At 39.3% G+C, this 26,759-nt stretch overlaps 2 protein-coding genes across 4 annotated transcripts in view; one reads left to right on the plus strand and one right to left on the minus strand.

The window, feature by feature from the left end:
* Positions 1-1,686: 1,686 nt before the first annotated feature.
* Positions 1,687-22,063, plus strand: fech (ferrochelatase). 2 transcript variants are annotated; one of them, XM_067485224.1, is made up of 11 exons: positions 1,687-1,976; positions 2,896-3,150; positions 4,240-4,330; positions 4,902-5,021; positions 7,745-7,893; positions 8,435-8,569; positions 9,260-9,366; positions 10,656-10,763; positions 15,072-15,236; positions 16,976-17,035; positions 18,568-22,063. In XM_067485224.1, the coding sequence occupies exons 2-11, from the start codon at positions 3,111-3,113 to the stop codon at positions 18,715-18,717; spliced, it is 1,125 nt and encodes a 374-aa protein (XP_067341325.1). In that variant the 5' UTR covers positions 1,687-1,976; positions 2,896-3,110; the 3' UTR covers positions 18,718-22,063. The 2 variants fall into 2 exon arrangements, with proteins under 2 accessions (XP_067341325.1, XP_067341324.1); XM_067485223.1 differs by lacking the exon at positions 1,687-1,976 and adding an exon at positions 9,676-9,774 and having other exon boundaries at positions 2,905-3,150.
* The window catches only part of onecut2 (one cut homeobox 2), a 52,478-nt gene continuing 43,093 nt past the window's right edge, over positions 17,375-26,759 (minus strand). The window contains exon 2 of one of the 2 annotated variants that reach the window (XM_067485219.1): positions 17,375-17,704. In XM_067485219.1, coding sequence (XP_067341320.1) covers positions 17,493-17,704 — 212 coding nt within the window. In that variant the 3' untranslated portion in view covers positions 17,375-17,492. Of the gene's footprint in view, positions 17,708-26,759 lie in introns of both variants that reach the window. The other variant, XM_067485218.1, reaches the window with a different exon arrangement.

Consider the following 26,759-nt stretch of genomic DNA (forward strand, 5'->3'; position numbering starts at 1 on the left):
ATAAATAAAATTGCACACTGCTGCCACACTTGCTGCTATTGTTATCGTGACAATACTGGACTACAATCCTGAGTCTTTGTGGTTTTCTCAATCTTAAATGAAAAAAAAAGCAGCGATGTTCTTGCGCAATTTTCATGTACTTTAATGAAAATGAACATTTTACTTATGTCTTAAAAGACTTAGAACTGGGTCCTGTAATGGTTGAATTATTGTCGTTGCTGGTGTAGAAATGTGACATAGGCTTTCAGGTTTTCGGGGGGGGGGGGGTCTCATCTGTCTTCATTGGAAAATGCTCAATAAAATGCACTTAAATAAAATATGATTTAAATCAATGGTTGAGTGAGGGTTTTTTTTTCAGTTTGATTGTGTTAACAATTTTTTTGCATCATTTTAGTTTTAATTTCTCTGCCATTCTTTTTGTTCTAAACGTGCCACATGTATAATCCACCGTAATTTACATCTTTCATCAGGACCTTTCAGCCTTCATACGGCCACCTCAGTGTTGTTTTAAGACAGACTTTAAAAGTTGTGATTCTATCCGATAAAATTAAGTTATATTGTGCCAGAAATATAATACAGACATGGGTAAACTCCACTAAAGAATAACACATTTTTACGAAAATATGACCTATTGAACACCAAAAATGAAAAATGGGTAGTATAATTGTACTGTAATTCAGGTATCAACGTAACTGAAACATAATGACTCAAAATATCTCTCTTAAATTGCTATAATCAATCTATAGAACTTTCAAGATATTTTCTTATAATTTATACTGTATTTTTAAGAAACTGCATAAAAATAGTAATAGCAGAGGTGATGAGTACACAAACCTGGTAAATGCTAAATGGGCACCTATATATCACTTTACAATGTTGATTCCCATTTCCACACACCAATGGCAGTGGCTGCCATGCAAGGTTCTCACCTGACCCACCGGGAGCAACTGGGGGTTCAGTGTCAGATTTATTTATGTTCAGTAATTAATAAAAACTAAGAGTCCAAAGTCACCGTTGGTAAAAGTGCAGCTCATTTTAAACACTTTATGTGCTGACTCGTATGATACATCAGCATTTTTTCATAAATAATTTCATTAAAAAAACCTTTATGTATGAAAACCCACAGGTGGTGTTATTGTTGTATTTAGTGTTCTCTGAAGTAGCACTTAAAATATATTAATTCAATGTAACATATAAAATGTAACTATTCAAAACTGTCAACTTCATATTAAGTGAATAAGAATGTTTTTGTTGTTTGTTTTTTTTGTCCTTTCGGCTTTTGACGAGACATATAGATTATGACTATAGAGATTATGACTATTAGTGAAAATGATGCGCTTTTATAAAAGTATACAGACTGTACAAGTGTTTCACGTGGGTACTAGAAGACATAGGACCAAAGCAGTGAACTGCAGTTCCACTAATGACCACTAGATGCTGCTGCAAGAACATTTACTGTTCACTGACGCGGCCCGAGGGGGGAAAAGGCACAACCTGTCAGGAAGCGCAGGTACTGAGGTGGAGATGCTGCGGAGCCACATCAGCGCTGTAGTGTCAGACAGAAAGACAGACAGAGACGAGTTGGTACATGTGGTGACTCGGTGGGTGTGTGTTTGCTTCTAATTCACTTCCTGGTTTGGTCATTAGCGCTTTGCCATATTCTCACAACACAAACACGATTTCACAGAGGAAGACGGAAGCGCAGCTGGTCTATAAAAAGGAATCTGAGCAAGTTAAAATCAGTATCCTTCGTTTGTTGCCACCACATTATGAATTCTAGTTTATCTGATCGGCGTTTCCATCTAACAAGCTGCAGAGTGTGTTAACGTAGCTAGATTAGTTTATTTAAAACATTATTTTATTTTAGATGAAGTCCAATTTTGAAAGAAGAGCACGCTCCAATCGAAGCCGGGTGAAAACTACACACGTCCCAACACTTTTGTCCACCTGGTGTAGTGGAGTTTGCCGAGAAAAACGTAAAACCGCTAACACGTTTGTCTTTTTATGATCTTTATTTTAGTAACTCGTGTAGTGTTTTTCTTTCTTCATGTCACCCACGTTTTTGTCTTATCTCCCTCTGAATCTTTCCCTTTGTCCTTTCCTTCCTTTCCGTGCAGAAACTAGATTAGACCTGACAGTTAGAACTGATTATCTCTCTGAACACACACACACACACACACATCAAGTCCCTGTGGGCGTGACAGGCACGAGTTTGGGAGGAGTCACTTGTAATTTAGACAAACGTTGCTGTGACGCCATGCTAAGATAGCAGTTCTGTGTCAAGTTAACCAGACTAAGCAAGAACAAGACCGGAAGAGAGAATAATTCTACTAATATTTCTTGCACTAATAAAATCATGACAAAGTCTGTGGCAATAGATGTATAGAAGCAAAGATCAATGTGGTTATAAATATATATTCCACATATATTTTCAACACAATCAATAAGATCAATATGTTTATGTAGTTTGTTATTTTATCCCGAACTACTATTTATAAACAGTTCATTTTCAGTCCTGTAACTTTCAGATTAGAGGTATGTTTCTTGTCATTTTGTTTTAATTTTCATTATGTCCTAATTTTGATATTATTGTATTACATCTTTTTATTTTCCTTCCTTTCACATGCTGATATATTCATCGCTGATATCTGTAAGTGTGTATTTTTATTCAGAGCATGTAGTTTATTTCTGTTTTTCTATGTTGAAATATTTGACAAATTGAAAAAACTACAACAATTATGTGTGATTGCGGGGATATTTAAAATATAAATGCCAATAAAAATATATATATATAAAATGTGACAATAGAGGTTAAAAATCACTGGCGTAATAATAAATTGTTCTAAAATGTTGTATCATTCCAACTTCAGCAGCAGTGCTTTTATTTTGAAACAGAACACCGGAAGCAGTGCTGTTATTGTTGAAAACTTGACAGCGGACGACACAGGCAGCCGGCGGTAGTTAAAGGAATCTGGTCGACACATCGGACTGGTCAGCGAGTCACTCAGGTTGCTCAGGTACTGGTGGTCCAGCCGCTGGGAGCAGAACTATTCAGACTTCATTTCAGCAGGAATACAAACCTTTCCGAGCCGTGAAAACAGGGAAGTACCATGATGGCAATCATGGGCAGCGCTGGTCGCTTGATTCAATGTGAGTGTGACTGTGCAACTAAGTTAACGTTGGCCCGATGAGAAGGTGAGCAGGGAAAGTGGCGCGTTTAACCATTGAGCCGATACTTTAGCGTGACAGAAGAAAGTGTGCCGCTACGTCTCCGGTGAAGTTTATTTTGCGATTTCCAGTGACGGAGCGTTGTTGTGTGGTGTAACGTGGTGCAAAGTTAACAACACGCCGCTGACATTGGCGTCAACATTTCGTGAAGCTAGGAAGCGAATGGAAGCACATGTTCCTGCTACGACCACCACCGCGTACAACTCCCTGTAACTTAGCGTGCATTCCTCCAAATTAATGATTCACATAGCACTGACTTCTCATGAGAAATGTGTTGACGGCTTCATTTCTGAGCGTTTGTCCACTTTTGCAGTTTGGTTGCTTTTAAATGATTATATTTCAGCCATGTAAACATTTGTGTGCTTTTATTTTAAAGCCAAACGCCAGGGTTTCCGGTCGGAAAGCCGCTGAATAGCGGCGCTTTGACGCAGTCCAACATTACTGTAGGCTACTGTCAAATGTTAATGTTACATAATGGACTTATCCCGTACTTGTGCTACATTTAGTAACAACTAGAGGTTCCGTAAATGCTAGACGCGGCCGTTAGCGGTTCGTGTTTTGAAGACAATAAAGAGCTAAACATTTTCACGGAGTTACACAATTCCAGCGTTGTGAACTTGCATAATCTGAACTAGCCTCCTGGCGGCGCGTCGGGGAACTGCAGCCTGCGTTATGAAAGGACATGTCACCGTGAAGACGTGCATGTGTCGCTTTAAACTCTCTGTTAGTGTCTAGTTTCCGCAGTGTTGTTCACATAAAATCCGTAGCTTTTCTTTATTTCACCTGCTGCTGTCGTTCCCAGTTGTGTTAGTTTGTTCAGGGTCACTTATAATGACCTCAAACGAGAGGTCATTAAACAGCAGAGGGTCCCCACAGTCTTTAACATCTATTGGTTTAATGGTCAAGTACTAGTAAAAGTAAATGACCCTTAAATTCCTACCTCTTATTGAACTCCAAGACAAATCAGATAAAGATGTGTGTCATAAATGAATGCTTTCTTTTGTCCACTAGTTGCAAGGAGCAGTGTCAGTCTGAGCATGAGAAGTCGCTCCACTGCCGCTGCTTTGGCCCAGACTGTGACTCCAGATACACAAGAGAACAGGTGATAAATCTGCACATGCACTCATACATACAGTGACACTAAGTGAATGGTGAGTGAACCTTAAAGGAACCTAGAGTATGTACATCTTTAGCATTACTGTTGCAAAACATGCACTTCCAGAGAAACCTGACAAACTGGACTACAGTCCACATCTGTGTGCTCTTGGGCCGTATTTGGCTGCACTCGAGCATCTGCACGACATCTGCTGCTGTTCATTTAACGCTGGGTTTAAGACTTTGTCATACTTTTAGTTTCCTTCTGTTCAGAAGTCCACGATTTAAATTCTCCCAGTCCGCTAGCGTCTGGGCCGATTCTCTGCAGATGTCAGTCCTGATTGTAGTATTAATGGGAGCATGTGCATTAAGTCCATCTCCAGACAAGGGAAATAATAAGAAAAGAGATAAGAAATAATCTTTAGTCAACACAGCTAAATTAGCAGTCTTTTAGATGACATTGTAAAGGAGAACTTTACATATTCTCAGTATTTTTTTTAAGTATGACATTAAGACATATTGTCTTATATTTTTTTTATGAATATCAATTCTTGGTTCTGAATATCTTGCCTCTGCAGGAAACCTAAGACGGGCATCCTAATGCTAAATATGGGAGGACCAGAGAAGCTAGAAGATGTTCACGACTTTCTGCTGCGACTCTTCATGGACACAGACCTGATGAAACTTCCTGTACAGAAGTATGTAGTGTGGACACTCAGACACACAGTCACATAAGTTGTTTTTGTCTGAGTAAAATCTACTTTTTGAAATTTGAGTGTCAAAACTCAAATCAGTAGGTGTTTACATCTTTCCCTTGACTAGAATGTCATGGACACAAAAATGAACACTTGTCATCAGTTGGTCAGTAAACAAGTGTAATGAAGTGTGGGGTTTTTCAGAGATACAAAGTCTAACCTGAGACTTGCACTTCACAACTACAAACACCATCAGTTCAAACAATGGGTAACCTTTTGTTTGAATGTATAATGCGATAAGATAAACATATACATATTGCGTATAATGTAATAGGATTTATGTATATTGGTGAACGTGACACACACTCGAACTGAAGAGATAAAATGGGGAAGGTGGTAGGACTCTGCTAAGTCTTTCATAATAAGTAACAGTAAACCAGGCTTTTTCTTTCTTTTTTAATGCTGTGGAGTGAAAAACTTGTTGGTTCTTTATTTTTACCTGTATTTTCAACACTACATCAAAGTATTTGATCTTGTGTTTACTGTGATGCCTAAAATGAGCACAACTGCTACTTCAACATTACAGGTTGTGGCCAAGAGTGGGTGGTATAATGGTAACAATGATTTTATGACCCCCTTCAGACTGGGACCCCATGAGGGGTTTTAGGTTTCTTTACTGAACAGTTTTTTGTTACATGATACTCTTACTGTGACTTGCATTATGTGCCAAAGCTGGGATTCTTTCTTGGCATCCGTTATTTTTTTTGTATGACTTAAATGTTGAAATAGTACATTTCTTTTAATTCAGTCTGTTTTTGTTGTTGCTTTCCAATCTGTTTGTGTGTAGAATTCCTCTCTGTGGCTGAAGCCACTCATGCAAAGAAATTGTTGTTCTGGTTTACCAGACTTGCCCTTTTCTCACCAACAGTCATGATGTTTTAAGAAATTTGATTGAGGCGGTCATGTCCCCCTCAGGATAAACAGTATTAACTCTGATCCCATGACTCTTTATCTAGCATCGGCCAAAAACTAATTACAGTGCCTATAAATAATATTTAGCCAGGCAACAGTTACTGTATAAACCATCTCTCACATTCCAGCTACTGAAGCTTTTAACTCCTTCAGAGGAGTCACAGGTGTCTTGGTGGCCTCACTGTAGTCTCATTTGAGCATCAGTCAGTCAATATTTGAGAATGGATTTAACTGTACTCCAAGAGAGATTCATTGATTTGAAAATGTTCTTATATCCATCCCCTGACTTCTCCTTTTAATAACCACTATGTTGAGTTGATTGGAGTCCCAGGATACTGATTCACTCAGTCCTGGACTTTCCACATACATGTGTATTTGTACTACAATCCTTTTAAAGGGTGACTTCCCCAATTTTCAACTTACTTTCTATGGCTTTAGTTTAGGTTGTAAATTAAATAATGCTTTTGAAATCCTCCAGATGACATCACCTGGTGGAGTTTTTCATCATTAAGAGTTAAGATGATGACATCTGGGGAAGCTCTGGAAACGCGGGTTGTCTGATTATAAATGTCTTAGTTCCACTAAGTGATGTCAACTGGAGGCATTTTTTTTTCAGTGAAAGCATTTTTTTTTTTTTTTTTTTTTAAACATATCCCCTCAGTAAGTGCGTGATTTCAGTGAGTTACTCTAAAGAGGTTAAATACTTTTACAATCTTTTTAAAATTAATTTGGTTTAATGTGTAGAGATCTCTTTTCCCCCTTTACACAAAAGAGTATATTGTTGTAAATTATGTGATTCAGTTTTGTAATAAAACAAAAGGGGAAAACTTCCAAAGGAGGTTTATATTTCCATCAGCCACAGCAGTAATATTGGTTCAGAAATTAAAAATAAAAAACTGAGAGAGAAATTTTTTTGCTTGGCCTCTTACATATTTGTTACCTGTAGTCATGTCAGAGACGACTATTCCTAAGTGTTTAAAGTTGCTACAATGTTTTACACTTAATAATTTCTCAGGTAAGGAAGTGGCAGAGGAGTCCCATGAAATTTGATACATTCATTGTGTCGGGCAAATGTAATCATCTGCTGACTTTTTCCTCTGCACAGATCAACGTTTGAGTTCATACCGAAACACTTAAACTAAAATGCATGAGTGAATTGTCTGTCTCATTTGTAGGTGTTTAAGCTTAATGCTCACATGGTAACCATCCTGGTGTTAGAGCTGCAACTTAACTGCAACTTTATGTGGTTGCTGGTTGTTAGGAGATGTTATCCCTGCATTAAGTTGCGATGTTGGAATTGCTAAAATTAATTCCAGCAATTCCCGATGTGTCCTTGTTATTTAAAAGATAAAAACATGGCAAAAGGTTTTTTTTTTTTTTTTTTTTTTTTTTTTTGGTTGTTGCAAAATCAGGCTTTTGAGGCAGCAAGTCAGTCAGCGCCATCAGATGTGTAGCAACATTGTTGCTAGGATGTGCCAGTAGCTGGGAAGATCATTGCCTCATATGGTGCCACTAATAAAGTTTCACCTCATTGAAAAATAAAAATGTCCTTTTGATTTTGTGTGTGTGTCCAGTTAATCTTTCTGATTACTAGTATTTCTATTACGAGGAACTGCTGTTTTAACACAGTTGAGAAATACTGATTCATGTTGGCAAAATTACTTAATTCAAATCACATTTTCTGTCTATAAATGGACTGTAAATAAATCAGAGTGTTGCTGTTATAACTTGTCATCCTGTCCTCTCCTGTGCAGCAAGCTTGGTCCATTCATCGCAAAGCGGCGCACGCCAAAGATCCAGGAGCAGTACAGTAAGATCGGAGGAGGCTCGCCAATTAAACACTGGACATCCATGCAGGGAGAGGGCATGGTGAAGCTGCTGGATGAGATGAGTCCTGAAACAGGTTAGAGCCCTCAATATTTGTAAAATGATGTAATAGTTTAATGACTGCATGGAAAACGTCTGGGTATTTTTATTTTTTTGTCAATTTTAGAAGCCATTTAATTTGAAAACTCAGCAGAACTGCTGTGCTTCCTGCTGGTGCACTCAGTTGCCAGTAGCTGTGTGTGTGTGTGTGTTGTGTGCTTGAAAAGTGGAGATAATGACACATTGAAGGAGTGTCTCCACACGCCTGCGACACTCCTCCACTGATAAGAACACAAACAGTAAACAGTGGTCTGAAATGCGACCATGTCTATAGAGGAGTACAAACCTCATTTAAAAATTAAATTAAATTGATGTAAAATAACATTGGAGATCACGACTATGATCTCCATAAAACCTTCTGTTCATTCTCCAGACAGTATGAATTAGTTTATTCTTCTCTTCAGATTAATCTGTAAAGACCCGATGAATGATTTTCACAGCCAGATTTAGTCAACCATTAAGGCTGTTAGTGACCAGTGGTTGACAGCTATTGACTGTTTCTGTCTCTGTGTTATCAGCTCCTCACAAGTTCTACATTGGTTTCCGCTACGTTCACCCACTGACAGAGGAAGCCATTAAAGAGATGGAGAAAGATGGAGTGGAGAGAGCTGTTGCATTTACACAGTATCCTCAGTACAGCTGCTCAACCACAGGTAACATACAGGGGTTTAGGGCTGCTGCTGAAGATGATTAAATTAATAATTAATGTGCTGATTACTTTTTGGTTTGACTGCAAATGGTCAAAAATTGTAAAATAAAAAGAGAAAATTGCCAATGAAATGTTCCTCCAGGCTGATATTAGATTACAGTGACTATAAAAACTAAAAGCAGCAACTAATATAATTTGAAACGCATATAACTTATGTCCTCAGTATATCTGCCTTGTAGTCGCAGTTGTAGAAATGTCGTAACTTGTTACTAAGGTTGGTCAGATGTAAATCAAGTTTTCTAAAGATCACATGTGTTGTGAAAATTTAAAAAAAAACAAAGATACAAGGAAAAATATGATAGCAAAAAGACGTTTGTGGCCGTTGGTGTCACCACACCCTCTGATGAACACACAATCCCTGTTTCTCAGACAGTCACACTGCCTGGCAAAAACAATCCTCAGTTAAAGATGTAGGGTCAGTGGCGTGGGTTTAGGCTAGTGTGCCTCAATTCCTAGAAATTTGATCTGTGTGTAAATTCTGATTATACATGTGTGATTCAGATACCTTATAACAATCTTTCTGGGAAGCAAAAACACAGACCAAACGGAGGCATTTAAATGTGGCAACAAGACTTAAAGTTCTGTAAGTTGTGTGATTGTGCTACAAAATCTTGTTTTGATTGTTTGTTTTCAGGCAGTAGTCTCAACGCCATCTACCGTTACTACAGAAATGGTGGCGACAGGTCAAAAATGCGCTGGAGCGTCATCGATCGGTGGCCCACACACCCGCTGCTAGTAGAGGTTTGACACATGCACACATCATAGCCCACCAGGCCCCTCGTCCTCTGAAAACAAAAAGTCAGATACTAGAAAATAAACTAAGTTGGCAGGAAGTTAGGTTAATGAGCTGAAGTGGCTGGTAGTCATAGCAACTAACAAGCCTGATTTATTTTTAGATGTCAGCATGTACACGTTGCTTCCATAGAAAGAAGCAATACTCTGTCTATAACTTTATCAGTTGAGAAAGATTATATTCTATTACAACTCACATTACAACTCAAATAAAGATTTGGCAGACAACATCAGAAAATGTGTTGGTGTGTGTTTTAGTGTTTTGCTGAGCACGTCACCAATGAGCTGATGAAGTTCCCCCAAGAGAAGAGAGACGACGTCGTCATTCTGTTCTCAGCCCATTCGCTCCCTCTGGCTGTAAGTACAGCAAAGTGCTACTGCTGAAGCTACTATTACTGCTGAAACTACTACTGGCTGGTGATATTGATTTTCTGATTCACATCCCACTAATACTATAATGTGTAGAAACACTGGCATCTCGTGCTCACTGTCATGTTCTTATTAGTAAAAATGATGATCGGAAAGGGTTTGAAGTTGTTTTCAAATATGTGTTAGTAAATGTCTGTTCGGCATGGACCCATCGGCCCCTGCCCCCCAAATAGTCACTGACAATAATGAGAAAACCTCTGGCACCCAAAAGTCGGTATTTGGGACAGTCATTATTGGCGATAGGGTAAACAATCGGGTCGAATTAACTCCGCAGTCTACTTGGTAACATCTGTGCAGAGCCATGTTTGTGCATTTCCTGCAAAATGTTTTTTTTTTTTTTTTTTTTATGATTAAAAAAAATAAATAAAGAAAGAAAAGACAAATTGGGATTGGGGGATACTCAACTCTGATCTGGCAACTCTCTACTTTAAACCATAAAGGACAGAACTAGAGTATCTCAGGTTAGATTTTAGAATGGCTGACACCAGACAGTTGGTTTAAACATAGCATAATGCCTGCAGGCTTTTACACATATAGTTTTACATGTTGCAGTTTAAAATATATACATTTTGTCTCAAATACACGCTACCTATATCTTAGTTTGACAACTTACATATAGGTAGAAGTTTAAAATGATTTGAAATCAGATGAAAAATGAATACATAGCAGATGCAGAAAACATATCCAGTTTGTGGCAAGTTATACCAGCAAATGGAACTGTGTGTGTGTGTGTGTGTGTGTGAAAAAATACATTGTGCATACAGTTAATACCTTTACCTGACAATACTGCTGTTATGTTTTGGGTGCAGGTTGTAAACAGAGGTGACCCATACCCTCAGGAAGTGGGTGCCACAGTTCAGAGAGTCATGGAGAGACTGGGACACTGTAACCCTTACAGACTGGTGTGGCAGTCCAGGGTCAGTACACACACACACACACACACACACACACACACACACACATACACATACACATACACATACACATACACATACACATACACATACACATACACACACACACACACACACACACACGGTGGCATTGGTCCTTAAAAAGTGTTTAACACATATTTATTAATTAAATGCCCCTAAAAAGTCCTAAATTCAGATCAGATGGGTTTTAAATATTTTTAGTCACTACATGGAAAGTATCTCAGCTCACACATGCAAAGCAGGGGGCACAGTACATGAGACCTGAGACCACCAGCAGATTGTAGAAGCACTCTTTTTTTTTTTTTTTTTGTTGTTGTTGTTGTTTCATCTTCGCTTCAGAGCCAGTGTTCTGTTAACACTATCAATTCAGCGCCCACTCGTGCTACACTATATTTCAAACAAACGCATCCTTTTCACACAAAATAGAAGGCTGTGAACATGGCATGGAGCACAAGGGGGATCAGAGTTAACTGGAAAGAATTGAAAGCTTAATTAAAAATAGTGACCTGTCAAATGAAAAACACAGTAAGTAAGTGGTTCTTAATCCTTAAGTAAGTCCAAAGTAGTCTTTTATTACATTTCAACCATTCAGTAAAATTGTCAGTTGTAGTTCTGATCAGCTGAGAAAAACTATAAATCAAATCAGGGCTGAAGTTTCTGAACAAATTCTCCTACTTGAGATACTGGGTGTCAGCTGTAAGAGCTGCTCGCTTATCCAGAGACAGAGGCTGCTTGAGAGTTGAGAACTGTCAAGTAACAAGCTTTGGCTCCATGATCAGATTGATCTGTTGATAATTCACCATAGCTATAAGCATAGTATTGTATACACCAATCGTGTAGGATATTATACTCAACATTATTATAAAGAATAGAAGAGACCGCATTGACTAAAGTATGTACTCATAGTTCTCACAGTTCATGCTCATAATCGTGTACAACAGCACAGCTGCTGGAAAAAGAAATGCTGTTCATTTTAAGGTAAGGTAACACTTTGTTGATGCCCTGAGGTCAAAATTTAGTTGCCATAGCAGCAGAGTAAGAATTACATTAAAAACATCACAACAGAATATTTCAGAAAAAGTGTTCAGTTGACTATTTATACCTGTAGACAACCTATAAAAAAAACAGTGGCACCATCTAGTGGTTCTTAGCTGAAATTGAACAGCAGTCTTGCAGATAACCAGCAGTATTGTTAACAGTACATTTTACAAACCATGTGAGTATTATTGCTGGATCAGGCCATTTATTACCAACCACATTTGGTTACACTTTGTAGCATAGCCAGATCTTTGCAGTGTATTTTCATTGTTCAGGTATTATAAAATAACCCCTGTCATTCAAACTGTCTCTCATTTTCCAAAGTATACAGCCTCTTTGAAATTTGACTCCAAATTTTTCTCAGGTGCATTTTGTATTTATTTTTTCCATGAAGTTTTCTTTAAGTTTTGTAGAACTTGACTGGAGTCCACCTCAGACCTTTCTATATAACATCCCAATTGTTTACACACTGCAAGTCCGGAAAACCATTTGGGCAGAACTTCACTCACTGTTGTTGGTGCAGGCAGTAGTAACCATCTCTATAGTAAAGAATGCTAAGGGCAATATTATGCTACTGGGGGGCATCTCAGTGGCAAGAGCAAGGAGGCTTGCAAGGGATGCTGAACATGCATACAATATGTCCTTAAAGGAAAAACTAGGGCAGCGGTTCATCTTTCGACACGATCGTGACCTAAAGAAAACTGCACACAAACTGATTATGATAAAGTCTTTTCATGTAAAATGTAATTTAGTTTTTGTCCAATTTTAATCTATTGACTTTTGTTAGTTTCAACCTCCAAAGTGCATTTTAGCACAATAATGTGTGTGTGTGTGTGTGTGTGTGTGTATATGTATATATATATATATGTATGTATGGTGATTTTTAGGGATCCACTGTCTTGAGTGGCTCAGTCAAAGCCCAGACGTAAACACCATACAGTGGAATGTCTGTGCAGAGACTTAAAGATGGCAGTTTAGTGACGCTCATCTTCCAGTGTGATGGAGCTTAGGAGGATCAGTCAGAATAGAAGAATGAGGTAACCTGCCCAAATCCAGGTGTGAGAAGGCTGAAGAGACTTAGCCAAGAACATTTAAAGCTCTAACTACAGTCAAAGGGGATTCTCTTTGGAAATTAATTTGGTTTGGTTTAGATGCATTTGCAAATGAGAGATTTGAGTTTTTGATTTATTTATTGATTTATGTGCAAAAATTACCAAAGTTTTACTATAAGCTTGCACTTTTTCACTATTGGCTATTGAGTGTAGATATATGCTTTACAAATAAAGCAATTTAGACGATCATAGGAAATCTGTAGCTCAGTACCAGTGTTGGTGTTTCACTTTTGTGGCCACAAGGTGGAGCCACTTGCCTGTCTTATACTGCAGGTACTTTAAAGCTCTGGTTCATTATGTCAGGGTGCCAAACACATTACAAACTTCACACACGTCAATAATTGGTCACATAAAACAACGTAGGCCTGTGAGGTGTTGTTGGCTGCTGGTTGAGTGGTAACCAACCAGAGGAGGGTGATGTGGATATCATACATCAAATCATACACGGTATAATATTATTTCATCAAACATAACAGGACATAGGGATTTTATGGACTTTATGAATTGAAAAGCTTTAAAAAAGCCACGTTTCTTGATTCTTGATTCTGCTCCTGCTAAACCACAGTTAAACCTGGCATCTTCTTTGCCAAGACAATCATTTAGTCACGCGAGCCAAACGACATCCAGCAGTGCCAGATCTAAGGCGGCAGGATTTGATGTTTGGCCTTCACAACGTTTTTAAATTTCTGTAGCTTCATTTGACAATTAAAGTTTATTAACTGTAATGAATGACAATTATTTGTACTGCATTGCTCTTTTTCACGTTGTCTGTCACTGGTTTTATTTATTAGAATATATAAAATATCAATATGAGCAGCAAAGTCATAATTGGCCTAAATATTTCTTTAAAAAAAATCTGAACAAGGGTAAAATAAGTTAAATTCTTATGCTCTCTGAGGTTAAGGAAATCTACTCTGTACATGTCAGTTACTGTATCTATAGACTGATCCAGTCCAAGTCCTGTTGCACTACAGCCAGTTACTGGTAATACACACATACAGATCCAAAACTCTGAGCCAGCAGCAGCTCATATAAGGCTACTCAGTGCCATGCACAAAAGAATGAGACCAACCCAAACACCCTCAGACAGTTTATAGGTTTATAAGGGCTCAACGTTGTGCAAATATGTCACCTGACTTCTAAAACCGCCATCAATGAGGCAGTCGGGCAATTCAAACAGGTCGAGTTAGCTTGAGTTTCTTGTCATCTCCTGGTCCCCAAACCAAAGTCCAGAATACAAATGTTTGCAATTAAATGCGTAATTTATTTTCTACATCTAAGAAAATGTCTTATAATGATGAAGCACTGTAACTTGGAGTGAACCAAGGCCAAAACAACAAACAAAATAAGCTATTTACCAAAGAAAGTGCTAGCTAGCCTCTAGGATCTCCCTAATGTGAGAACAAGAGAAAAAAGTCAAAAGAAAATGGCAGTTCACCCCTACAGCTCCAATACTATTTACAGTTCTGTACAAGGCAGCGAAAGTGGGACTAACACTATTTATAGACTATACAATAATGGTGCTGTAGTTTAACTGGTGTTGGTTGAATTTCTTGGAGAAGTAACAGAAGGGATGATCAACCCCCTGCTCATCCTCTTGCAGCAGTAGTGCACAGGCACCACTGGCACCTGCATCTACTTACAGTTTAAAGGGGCAGGCAAAATTAGGTGCTGCAGAGGAGAGCTTTGATATACTGAAAAGCCTTTACACATGCAGAAGACCAGAAAAAAGCTTTGGTGGCACTAGTGAGGGGAGCAACAATATCAGCAAAGTTTCTACAGAATCCTCTATAGTATCCAGCCATGCGCAGAAACCAGCGGAACTCACGTCTGGTTTTAGGTATAGGGTAAACCAAGATGGTTTGACAGATCCAAGATGCATGCCCTTCCTGGTGCAACCCTCCCCAATTTCTACCGGGCATCTACACAGGCTTTGTGCAGAGGCTCTCTAAACAAACTCACATAAACTAGAACAATCTTAAGAAGACTTGAAATTGCGTTTGTCGATTGTGTAGAAAACTGGCAAAGGTCTACAGGATTTGTATAGGAAAGTGAGGAGTAGTTGGCAGGTTTTGGTCCTCTATCAAAGCACTGGACTGACTAAAAACTGTGTGTGTACGTGTTGTGTTTGGTCTCTCAGGTGGGGCCCATGCCGTGGCTTGGCCCCCAGACAGATGAAGTCATCAAAGGACTGTGTGAACGGGGGAAGAAGAACATCTTGCTGGTGCCAATCGCCTTCACATCAGACCATATAGAGACTTTACATGAGCTGGACATTGAGTATGGACAGGTGCTGGGAGAGGAGGTAAGACAGAGAAAACTTCATCTTCATGTTACCAGCAATCTGAGGTGGTTCACCCAGCTTCCCAGTGCACATAGTGGATTTGTCATTTTGTAGTAGTAGGAGTAGTAGGAGTAGGGTGAATATTTGAGTCTATTTACTCAAAGTATCTCACAATGCAACACTAAAAGTACAGTGCATAGCATTTAACCTACTTTCTCATAAAAATTCCACAATGCAATTGCAATGCTCCCTCTTTAGAGATGACAAAATTACAGTTGAAAGACTCCAAACAGCTGTTGATGCATTGTGACAATGATTAGTATGTGTCTGAAGTGTCGATTGACATCTCAGTGTAGAGCGAGCTAGTTGGTGTACGTTACATAAGGAGCAGGGAATGAGTGAGTAGTGGGTGATTGTCCTCACAATAGGGTGAGTCTATATTGAATTAAAATCTAAAAATCTAGATTGATGCTTTCTCTTTTATCACTCGATCCCTTAGCATCAGCAGTTCTCTAGAGTTATGATGTTACACTGATGTCCACTGACATTGCTTTAATGGAGACGCCTGTAAATGTGTTGACTTGGAGCTGGAGTGATGGTGGCCACAGGTGAAGAGAGCAACAAAATAAAGCCAAAGAAAGGCCATGTTACTTCATTGATATGAAAGTGTCAGACATCCGACCACCTCTGTGTTCTGCTTGTCTTTGTGCGAGCGCTTCACATTACATGGACGTAAAACACTGTTGCATTCAGGAACAGTACAGAGTGCAGGTCACCTGTGTTTTGAAAGCATTCATAGCCCAATATGCAATTACTATGGCTGAGTGCTATTTATTTTATTATGTGAAATTTACACTCTCTCTCTCTCTCTCTCTCTCTCTCTCTCTCTCTCTCTCTCTCTCTCTCTCTCTCTCTCTCTCTCTCAATCAATCAATCAATCAATCAATCAATCAATCAATCAATCAATAAATAAATGAACAGCATTTCCAGTAATGTTTTTTTCTTTATCAATACGGAATAAATGGCCCTACTTACTTAAGAACAGCACATAGTTTTTAAAAAAAGTCTACATTTTAACGTTTTGTCTTGAGTTCATGTAGACGGAAAAAATATATAGTGAATCATCCAAAACACTGAAAATAAGGTTTTCTTTTATGTCATATCGCCTAACCACACAAGATTAGAAACATGATGAAAAACCTGTGAATTATGTTAATGACTAAGATTATAATTTGTTCTGGGTTCAAGTAATAGAATCATTTTAAACTTGATGTTTTGTGTGATTTGGTGAGCAAAAAGCTTTGTGTGTGTGTAGTCACCAGTGTTGTGATCAACAATCTTCTTTCTATGTGAGAAACATGTCCTCACTGTCCAAACATTCTCACTCTATTTGCTGTCACTTTGTAAAAATCTCCTTATTAGCAAATTCAGACAATACACACACACACACACACACACACACACACACACACACACACACACACACACACACACACACACACACAGAGTCTGGAATACCCAAGTCCAGAGGAGTTATCTACAAAATGAAAGCTGCTGTTAAAAATAATTGGAAACTATATAGATTTGTTCTACGTCCTCAGCTGACAAAATAATAACATTTTTTCCACGTGTTCAGATTCAATGTTGAACTTTATTTCATGATAGCTTCCTTTTTTTTTACCTGTGGTGTGTCTGATTGGTGGCATGATTGGTTTGTAGAAACTAGTGTACTAACTTTTTCTGTGTCTCTTGGTCTTCAGTGTGGGGTGGAGAACATCAGGAGAGCGGAGTCGCTGAATGGGAACCCTCTTTTTATGAAGGCAAGTTTCCGCTCATGTCTACAAACTAACGTACTGTAGCTCTCATTTAAACGAGCCTTTTGAATTCCATTCGAAACAGAGTAAATGTGAGTATATTTTGTAACAGACTGAAAGAAGGCAGAAATAAAATGGGGGAGACAGTAGGAAGACAGGCAGCGCTCTAATAATAGAAAGGGAGACAGCAGCAGAAGGTTGTGTGAAGTAAGTGAACTCTAGGCAGGAGATGGTCAATAAATGGATTCCTCCTTCCTTCCTTCTCCCTTCCCCCTCGTCTCCTTTCTTCCTTCCGTCCTGTCTCCCTTCCCCATCTAAGTCCCCTCCCTCCCTCCATCCTCAACCCTGCAACCTTTCTCACAAGAGGCAACTGCTCCAGCTGTAGCAGCCTTCTGTGTGCGTGCGTGTGTGCATGCGCGCGCTCAAGGTTTATTAAAGGAAGGGGGCAGATCAATGGGAACCTTTAGAGCTGACTACAGTAGAACTGAACCGCCCGGCTGGCTGGCTGGTCAAACCTGCCATGCTCAGAGACCCCTCGCCAAGTCTCTGAGTGTGTGAGTGTGTAAATCAATATCCAGGGGATGATTAGTTGGTAGTTACTGAAGGATGGTTTCCTTGGTGCGTTTTTAGTTTCTCGGTGAGCTGCTTCGGTCTGCTGCCAACTGCAAGCGGCAGCTACTGGAAAAGAATGGAAAAATACATTAATCACAATTTTCACTTGAGAGCCTCGCTGTTGTCCGGGGAGTTATATTTTATATTTTTACATGTATGCATGCATTCAATGCACTCGTTCATGTAGATATTTCTACTTTTGAATTTCACTAAGGTTAAGGCTTAAGAAAATTAAGTGGAAACAGTAGAAAATGTACAGCTCCTAGTACAATGACCCAAAATAACATCACATTACAGTAACCAACAGTCCGCACAACATGTCCATACCGAACGGGACACTACTATCTATATCTATAACTATATATATATATATAACTATATATATAACTATATAACTATATAACTATATAACTATATATATATATATATATATATATATATATATATACTTTTACAGTCATAATTAGGCCTATCATCAGTATTTTTGCGTGTCTTAACTAACACTACGTAGTGTAAGCGAGCTCTCATCAGCACGTGATGTGCCGTTCAGCACAGAGTGTTGGTCAAACTGGGAAAACATTGCAAGACTGTGCAGAATTCAAAGGGATTTGTTGGATTTATTTTAATTGTTGCAGCATTGTAAAATCCTGGAGGGTCTGAAAAGCCTGACGGAAACCAAGTGATTCTGCTAGTCGGCTTCTTATGCGAAATGTTTGCAACTGTTGTGTATTATTGCTTTTGGTAGATTTACTTCACTTTAAAACCAGCTATTAGAGTGTCAAGAAGAAAATTGTAATTGTAAACTCTTTTAATTCTAAGATTTCATAAACCCTCTTTCTGACTGAAGACAGCCAGCTGTGGGCACAACCGAATGACTGTTTTTATCTTTCTGTCAATATTAAATGTGTGTTCTCCATCCTGTCCAGGCGCTGGCAGACTTGGTCCAGTCCCACCTGAAGTCAAACGAGCCGTGTTCCCGCCAGCTGACCCTTCGCTGTCCGCTGTGCACCAACCCCACCTGTGGAGAGACCAAGGCCTTCTTTGCAAACCAGAAACTGCCACAGAAACCCACATAGTCATGCGCACACTTTGATGCAGCGATTCTGAGCCCTGCAGCCGGGCAACCTGTGAAGAAACCTAAGGCCTTCTTCAGTCCACAGAAGCTTCATACACGCACATAAACCGCTGCCGATTCTCAATTCACAGTGTCAGTTGCACGTTAAAATGTAACCTGAAGAAATGGTTTCTGCAAATCTACATAGTTCTTTGTTTTCTTTTTGTTTCTTGCGTGCTGGGCTGGAAGAGTGGTGGGTTTTAGTCTTCATTGACTTTGTCATCAAGAAAGAAACTAAATAATGAAAAGGTTTATTTTCCAAATGGTCCAATATGAATTTCAATTTGGGACAGAAGGACATTTTTGAATACACATTTAATTTAGCGAGTGCTAAAAGATGCTGTATGAATTAGAAGTGTGTAAATAGTATCAGGTGAACCATAAATGGGTCATGAAATCTAAAATCTCCTTGACTCAGATCACCTAAATGTTCTTGACTGGCTAAACCCCTCGCAGCAGCCCACCACATGGATGACGACAAATGCCATGGTAAGGATTTGCAGAAACTATTTCATAAACCTCTGTGCAGATGAAAGAACTGACACTCTGCAGAAACTGCTCATATCACATCAAAGCTACAGGAAAAAGCCTTGCACTAGTTTTTTATGATTTATAATTACAGATCCCTTGCTTTCATTCCATATGCTCAACCCCTGCACACCACTATCAGAGACCCTGTTTCTTCTTCTTGCTGGTGCTAAGTGACACGACCAAGTCCCTTCACGCTGTTGTCCCCAGCAGCCAATGATCCCTGCGTATCCTGCTGCAATCCCTTGCAATGTGATTGGTGGAGGTGCATCCCGCACAAAATACTGCTGCATGATAGATACCAGTGAGTTTAAAAGAGTTTGATTGAACTGTTCTGTTACTTCAGGGAATAAAGAGATTATGTTTTCACTTTAGAAGTCACAGCAAGTGTGTTCAAGTTAATTTGCCGGTAACATTGAGCACCACATGATTTCTGCAAGAATGCAGAATACGGCTGTAGTCCCCCCCCCCAGATTAAAAATAATGAAGCGTCATGAGTTGGGACCTCTCAGGATGCCATGACATTATATTGGGGACTGTTTAAGATGGTTTCCAAGCAAGGAGAAATGTGTTATTGCTACAAAAAGGTATTTATGATAATTTTTTTTACTTCATCTAAACTATTGAGCTTTTTGAGCCTCTGCATCGACTGATGAGAAATCCTAAAACTAAAAGGGAAAATGAAACAAGCTTTTATTTTATAACACATTCAGCATTTAGATAAAGAGGCTTTTTCTGTTCCATTACTGTGAAAGCACACTTAGTGGCCAACTGCAGGAAAAGCGTAAAAGACCATAACTACTACAGCAAATGCAGTATGACCTTAACACAAACAAACAAACAAACAAAAAAAACGTAGAGAAGTAGCATTCATGTGTCAAACAAACACTGCATACGAGTGTAGGGCGAGATTTTAGTTTCAGTTAGTTTCGAATGCCTGAGTTTTGTCTGCTGAAGACTCGATGCAGTTTATTTTACTGTTGCAACTCCAGAAAATGTCTTCAGTGTCTCTAATTCGATTCCACCTGCTGTCCCAATTAGTTGGGAGGCGTTTCCTTAGTGTGGAAATGTCAAAAAAATAATCCTTTGAACTTTGTGTGGATTCTAACTTGATCTTTGCCCTCTGACCCTACTCCCACTCTTCATTTTGATTTACTATAATGTGCCTTTTACAGTGGCTAACTAAAACATTCTGGACTTGTGCTTTATGTAAAATATATGTGTGCTTAACCAAAATGCTGACTGGTAAAATCCACCACGAAATCTGACTTTACATGGTTCTGCTGTGATAAAATTATGTTTCAATTTAGGGAAAAAGTGAGCGTCCATCTGAGTGAGATGTTTCATATTCCCAACTGCTGTAAATCAACATGATTAAAAAACAGCTAATCTAAGTAATGAGTCATTTAAATGCCGTGACTGTGAGGGTCACTATGGGGTAAACATTTTGGAATAATGCGCAACCACCTAGTCAAAGTAACAGGAGCTGTTGTTGCTCTACTGCAACAACACAAGCATTAAGTTAGTTGGTGTTCACTCACTGACTAATTGGCTTCATTTAAGAAAAAGCACGTCACTGTCTGGCTTTTTTACTCATTGCTAACACTATACAATACTTATAGCTTGACATTGGTGCTTTGGGGCATGGTAACTTCCTGGTTTCCAATGAGAACTTCCCATTTTGGAAGAAAGATGTTTCAGGAAAAGTTTTTTTTTTTTTTTTAATTAGTACAATTTTCTGCTTTAACTATGTAATACGTACAGAACTGCAGTTTACAACATTAATTCTCATCCAGTACAAACAGGATTACTTTGCCATTCAGTGCTCTTCCATGGGTTTTGAGGAAGTGTTTTACCCACAGCTGACAAATAAACAGCTGGCTCTCCTTTCATTTAAGTCTACATTCATAACTGAAGTTAGTCTCAATGGCATGTTAAATGGTGCCAATGGCTTAACTTAGCTTATTATTATAGCAAAGTTTTGACGAGCTGGAATCATGCAGCATACAGGAGGCTGCCCTAGAAGAACAAATCAAATGTTGCAGATCCTGTAAAAACTTTAGGCCATACAAATGTGAATCCGGCTTCACTCTATGTCTCCGACAACTGCCTTTAGTTTCATTAAGCAGTGGTGTAAGAGAGTGTTGGCCTCTGTCCAATCAGAGTAGGTGCTCATGACTAATGCAGTTTCTTTGTGAAACGCTTCTGAAACTGGCTGCTGGAGAACAGAGTGGAACCTTGACTATTTGTAAAGATAGATTTACAGAGAATTTTCTCATTAATATTTAAACATTTTTAAAAATACATTCATTTACCAGCTCTTGAAACAAGTTTGAATATGTATTTGTGCAGCATTTAGTAAATGAGCTAAACCAGGTAATTAGCTTATATTTAATTCCTGTAGGCACCATGTATTTACAGCATTTACACAGAAATTGCGAAAAGGTAAGGTCACAAAAAGGACACATGCTAAAGTTTGTAATGGGTGGGTTTTTCCTCCACAAACATTGTTTTCTAAATTATTTTTTACTGTCTTCTGTGTGTTTGTTTTGATTTCTGCTGTGTGTGTGTGTCTGTGTGCGTCTTATTAGCACAAACATTTTGCAGACTTTGTGTGGGACGTACGACAAAGACGCTACGTCTCTGTTGTAGCTTTAGTGTTTGGATGTATTTATTTGCAATGTTACGTATTTGAGAGACCTGGTATTAATAATGCGATTACAACCAATTATAATGACGAGTCTTCCTTCAAATTAAAATACAATAATAATAAAAAAAAAGGCTACTGGTCAGAGCGTCTGTGTGGGTTCTTCATGTCTGTGTACACCAAATTAAAATAATTAAATTAATTTTATTCCCTTGCTCAATCGTAGTCTTAGGATTAACACTAGCAGGCCAGTTTAAGCAGTTATTATTAGGCATAAATACATGAGACCGTCCTTTGGTTAAGACAGACACACCTTCCTTTAGGGGTAATTTTGTTCAGTATAACATTTTAATTGTCTGTCATCAGGCCAATTAGTCTGGTAGAAAGAGGGCTTGATGCAATATATTTACATGATTTTACATTTGCTTAAAATATTTGGTTCAGTAAATAGTTTCTACAAATACTGAGCTACAAAACATTACTATGATTGTTATCAAAACTGTTAAAACTACTGAAACTATTTAAAACTATTGTAAAGTTTAATTTACAACCAGAACAGTAATATGTCTTTAGCTTCTGGCTACATGTTGAAGTGTCCTTGGTCAAGACGCTGAAGCCTAAGTTGCTTCTGGTGGCTCAGGCAAACACCTGGCACAGCACCTTCCAACAGGTGAATGTGATGAAGCTGTACGAAACGCTTTAGATGAAATCTGCTACGTAAGCAGACGATTTACCAAAACATGCAGATGCAAATAACCTGAAATCATCCGAGCAGAAAACATTAGAACATTCAGACTCTTATCGTTGCACCGCAAAAACACAGATCTTTGTCAGACTCTTAAAAGCAGATAGTTTGGAAAGACAAAAGTAACTGTGCATCCTAATTATGGGAAATTTCAGGAGTCCCCCCCCCCCACCCCCCCAAAATTCTCCCACAGCCTCATAAACCCCCCATAAAGACCAAAGTGGGCCCCTTTCTACCAACTGTTGGGTCTTGGTGTGTAATAGAAACTCCAGCCTTCCACTGTGATCAGAAGCTGATGTCACTGCAGACGTCCAGAGAATGGACATCTCATGTATCACGCAAAACATTTCCTCAGTCCCTTGGTTCCTCTCTCCTTGCTTCTTTTTCTTACATCTCTCCTTGTGTCTTCAGTGGGGGGGACAAGGCAAAGAAGAGATGCAAGTCATGGAAATGACAATGTTGGGATGTAGCCATGTTCAACATGTTACCTCCTTAGCACTAGCATGTTAGTAGCATTTAGCCTAAAGCAGGGCTATGAGTGAAATGCTTCCTCGAAGTCTTGTCTCCTTGTTTCCTAGTTTAATTTAATCTTTGCATTTCGGATTCCTCCTCCTTTTCCATCTCACCATCCCGTCTTCATCCTACTTTCCATCCTTCTACAGTTCTTTTTTTCCTTCCCACCTGTTTCTCGCGTCATTTGCTCTTCGTCTCTTCCTCCTTTCTTTCCTCACCCATTTCCCGTCATCTCATCCCATTTTCTCACCCATTTTCCTTTTACCTTCTTTCCTCTCGCATCTCTCTTTACCTCCCCCTGCCACCCTCCTCTCCCTATAGTCTTTTGTCCTTCCCCTTCCTCCACCAACTCTCCCTCACCCCTGTCCTCCCCCCTATTCCAATCTTCTCTTCATCTTCCAGCACCCCCCCACCCCCCACCCCCCCACACACCTTCCCATTCATTTCTATCTTGTTCTTTTTCTCTCTCCACCTCTCCTCCTCCCCCTCCTCTTTTTTTCCCAGCAGTCCCCTGTGGTGTTGCAATCACCTCTGCTGCTGTTGATTAAGCTGAGAGAGATTGGCTGTCCACGACCCAATAACCCCTGAGGGTGCCAGGCTGCCCCCCTCCCTTCCTCCTCTTCTCTTCCCCTCTCCTCCCCATCATCTGAGCCAGCGACAGTCTCTCCTTTCGCCTCACTTTGCTCTTTTTTTCTCTTCACCTTTTCTCCTGTCCTCCTCCCTTTCCTCCTTGTCATATCTTTTCCCTTTTGGCATCATGCCTCCTTTCTCCCATTCTCTTCTGTCTTCATCATTTTCTCTTCTTACCTTAAAAACATTACATCTTTTCTCACCACCTGTACTTAGATCTCCTTTCTTTCTCCTCTTCCATTTCTCATTTCTCTGTACTCTTGTGCCTTGTTGACTCATTTTGTCTCATCTGCGGATGCAAAAAGCCAACTGGGATACTTGTCACCTCCAAGGCCTGAGTCATTTTACTCCTTATGCCTCCTTTCTCATCACCTTTCCTCCAACCTCTGATCCTCACTTTCCTCTTCTCGTGGCCCTGTATTCTCTCTTTTTCATCTTCTCTCTGAAGATCTGTTTTCTCTTCACCACCTTTCATTCTGACCTCTTTTCAACGACCGAACCATTTTCCTTTTATTTTGAAAAATTTCTTTTTACTGTGTTCTGTTTTTGTGTTGGCCCATGAGCTCAGGGGGGTGGGGGGAGGGGGCGTTCAGGACGAAAGGTGTGTGTGTGTGTGTGTGTGTGTGTTATGTGTTGTGGTAACTGCAGGCTGCAAGTAATTGAAAAGCCGGGACGCCAGCTCCTGCAACCCCGTGACCTCCTATTGAGAGAACGACCATTGATTTCTATAGAGAAAGCAAGAGAGGGAGAGAGTGAAGGATAAAGTGAAAGAGGAATTTTTAAAAAGGAGGGAAGAAAAAGAAAAGGTAGATGAAAACATGAAAGAACGAGACTCATTTCAGTCTATAGCAAGAAATTTCAAATCTAAAAAAAAAAACTTTGGCTAAAGTACAAGTGGGCAGTTTCTCAGCAGTTCTGTTGGACACCTTTGATTGAAACCCGTGGTTCAGATTTCTGACCATTTTCTATGGCTGGATGTCACCAACTTACCGTGTATTGATGATTAAAAAAAACCTACTGACCTGATGGTAGGTAAAAAAGATCTCTGATGGACCATAACCACAGGCATGATAACAACATGACCGTGGATAGATTATGAGAAAATGGACTGGTTGTTTCCTGGCTCTTAAGCCCCTTTCACATGCACTGGAATTCCGACATCATCCGGACTTTATCCAGAGCTTGTTCGTGTAGCACGCTGCTCTATCTCGAATTCTTCAGAGGATAAAAAGTGAGAAAGTGTGCATGTTGATGACGTTTCTATAGAACCTTTATTATTTAAGATGCACAGCTCTAATGTGCTGTAAACAACACACACAACTTAGGTTTCATATCATGTATTGCCTCCTTTGCTCGCTGATTGCACGTGGAAATCGAGTGGATTCTTCTCCCTCAGGTGATGTTCCGCTGTGTGTCACATGTCTAAAAAGCCACTCTGTCTTTTTTTTTTTTGTTGTAACTTGCATCTATTTTGTTGTCATGCCAATTTGGTCTCTTGGTCTCTGTCTATTTCTGGCTATTGTGTGTTGTCTTTTTAGCCACTTTTAGCTGTCTGTTTTAAATTGTCATCTCTTGTGTAAATATTTGATCATCTTTTTCTTTTTTGCATCATTTTGTATTTCTTTCCAGTTATTTTCCGCCTCTTAGCAGCTGTTGTTTTTGTCTTTTTGGGATAACTCCTAATCTCTTTGTGGTAAATTTGCATCTTTAACTGAGGCCCTGACCTCTTGGGGATCAGGACCTGTGCCCAGCGAACCCCTCATCCATGCTGACAACTAACCACTAATTAGCATGATAACAGTCAAGTTGTCCCACATGGGCTGCCGCCAGGAAAAAAGGTTGTTTTACTTCCTTTTTTCACCAGCCAGCTAAATGATTGTGCCAACTAGGCCACTTAAACCTCAGAATACTTTGTTTTTATCTAAACCTCTACCACCTTAACCATATATCATCTGCAGAGTCATAGGTGGCTGGAGTCTATCCCAGCTGTCATATGGGAATATGGCTGGAGACCTGTCCACCCTGGACAGGTCTCCAGTCTATCTCAACACTGACACAAACAGACAACTATTCATATTTACAGGCAATGTAGAGTCATCAATGAAGGTAACATGCATTTCATTTGCCTGTGGGAGAAAGGCCAAAGCCAGCACAAGGATTAGAAACCTGGACTTTCTAGGATGAGGCAGCAGCACTGATTGACCCACCACGGTGCTTCCTAGTTTGTTTTTAGAAATGATATATCGTATAAATTGAATATAAAGTAGTTCAATTTATTATTTAATTTTTTTTAGACCCACTCATGTTACCTCACAGAGTTAATGGCAAACTACTTCCAGTACTTTGTGTCACGTGGATAAGAAGGTACAGCAGGTCTTTTTTACAGTCCCTGGTTAAATCCCCAAGCTCCTCCTGGATCGCAGGTTGCTCCCAATGTGCTGGGCCAGCACCTTGCATAGCAGCTCCACCAGCACTAATGTGTGAGTAGAGAAATCGCATATGAGACACCATTTACCACTGTTTGCCTACTTGCTGCTTATTTATGAATTTAATGAACATTTGCTGCTGGTGGCTTTGCATCATTTGCAGACTTATCTTTTACCTTTGTTTTTTGCATTGCTGTAGTAGTATTTTGCGTAGAATTTTGCTTTGAAAGTGATATTTTTCCTTGCAACTCCTGCTACTTTGTTCTGCTGTTTCATGAGGGAACGTGATTTGTTATTGTCAGTTTGTCATTTGCCAGGAGATTTTCATATCTCAACTGAACGTATTCCATGACATTTATTATAAAGGCCTAGTAACACAAATTAAACATTATAAGCTTCAGAAACACAACTCTGTTAATGAAGAAAAACATTTTACAAATACTTAGAGACGGTCATTTTTTAGTTTCCCACACTTTGTCCTCCTTATCAGTAATCTGACCCACAGGTAATAGAAA

This window comes from Channa argus, chromosome 18 (genome assembly GCF_033026475.1).
Source record: "Channa argus isolate prfri chromosome 18, Channa argus male v1.0, whole genome shotgun sequence".
In the NCBI taxonomy this organism is placed as follows: Eukaryota; Metazoa; Chordata; class Actinopteri; order Anabantiformes; family Channidae; genus Channa; species Channa argus.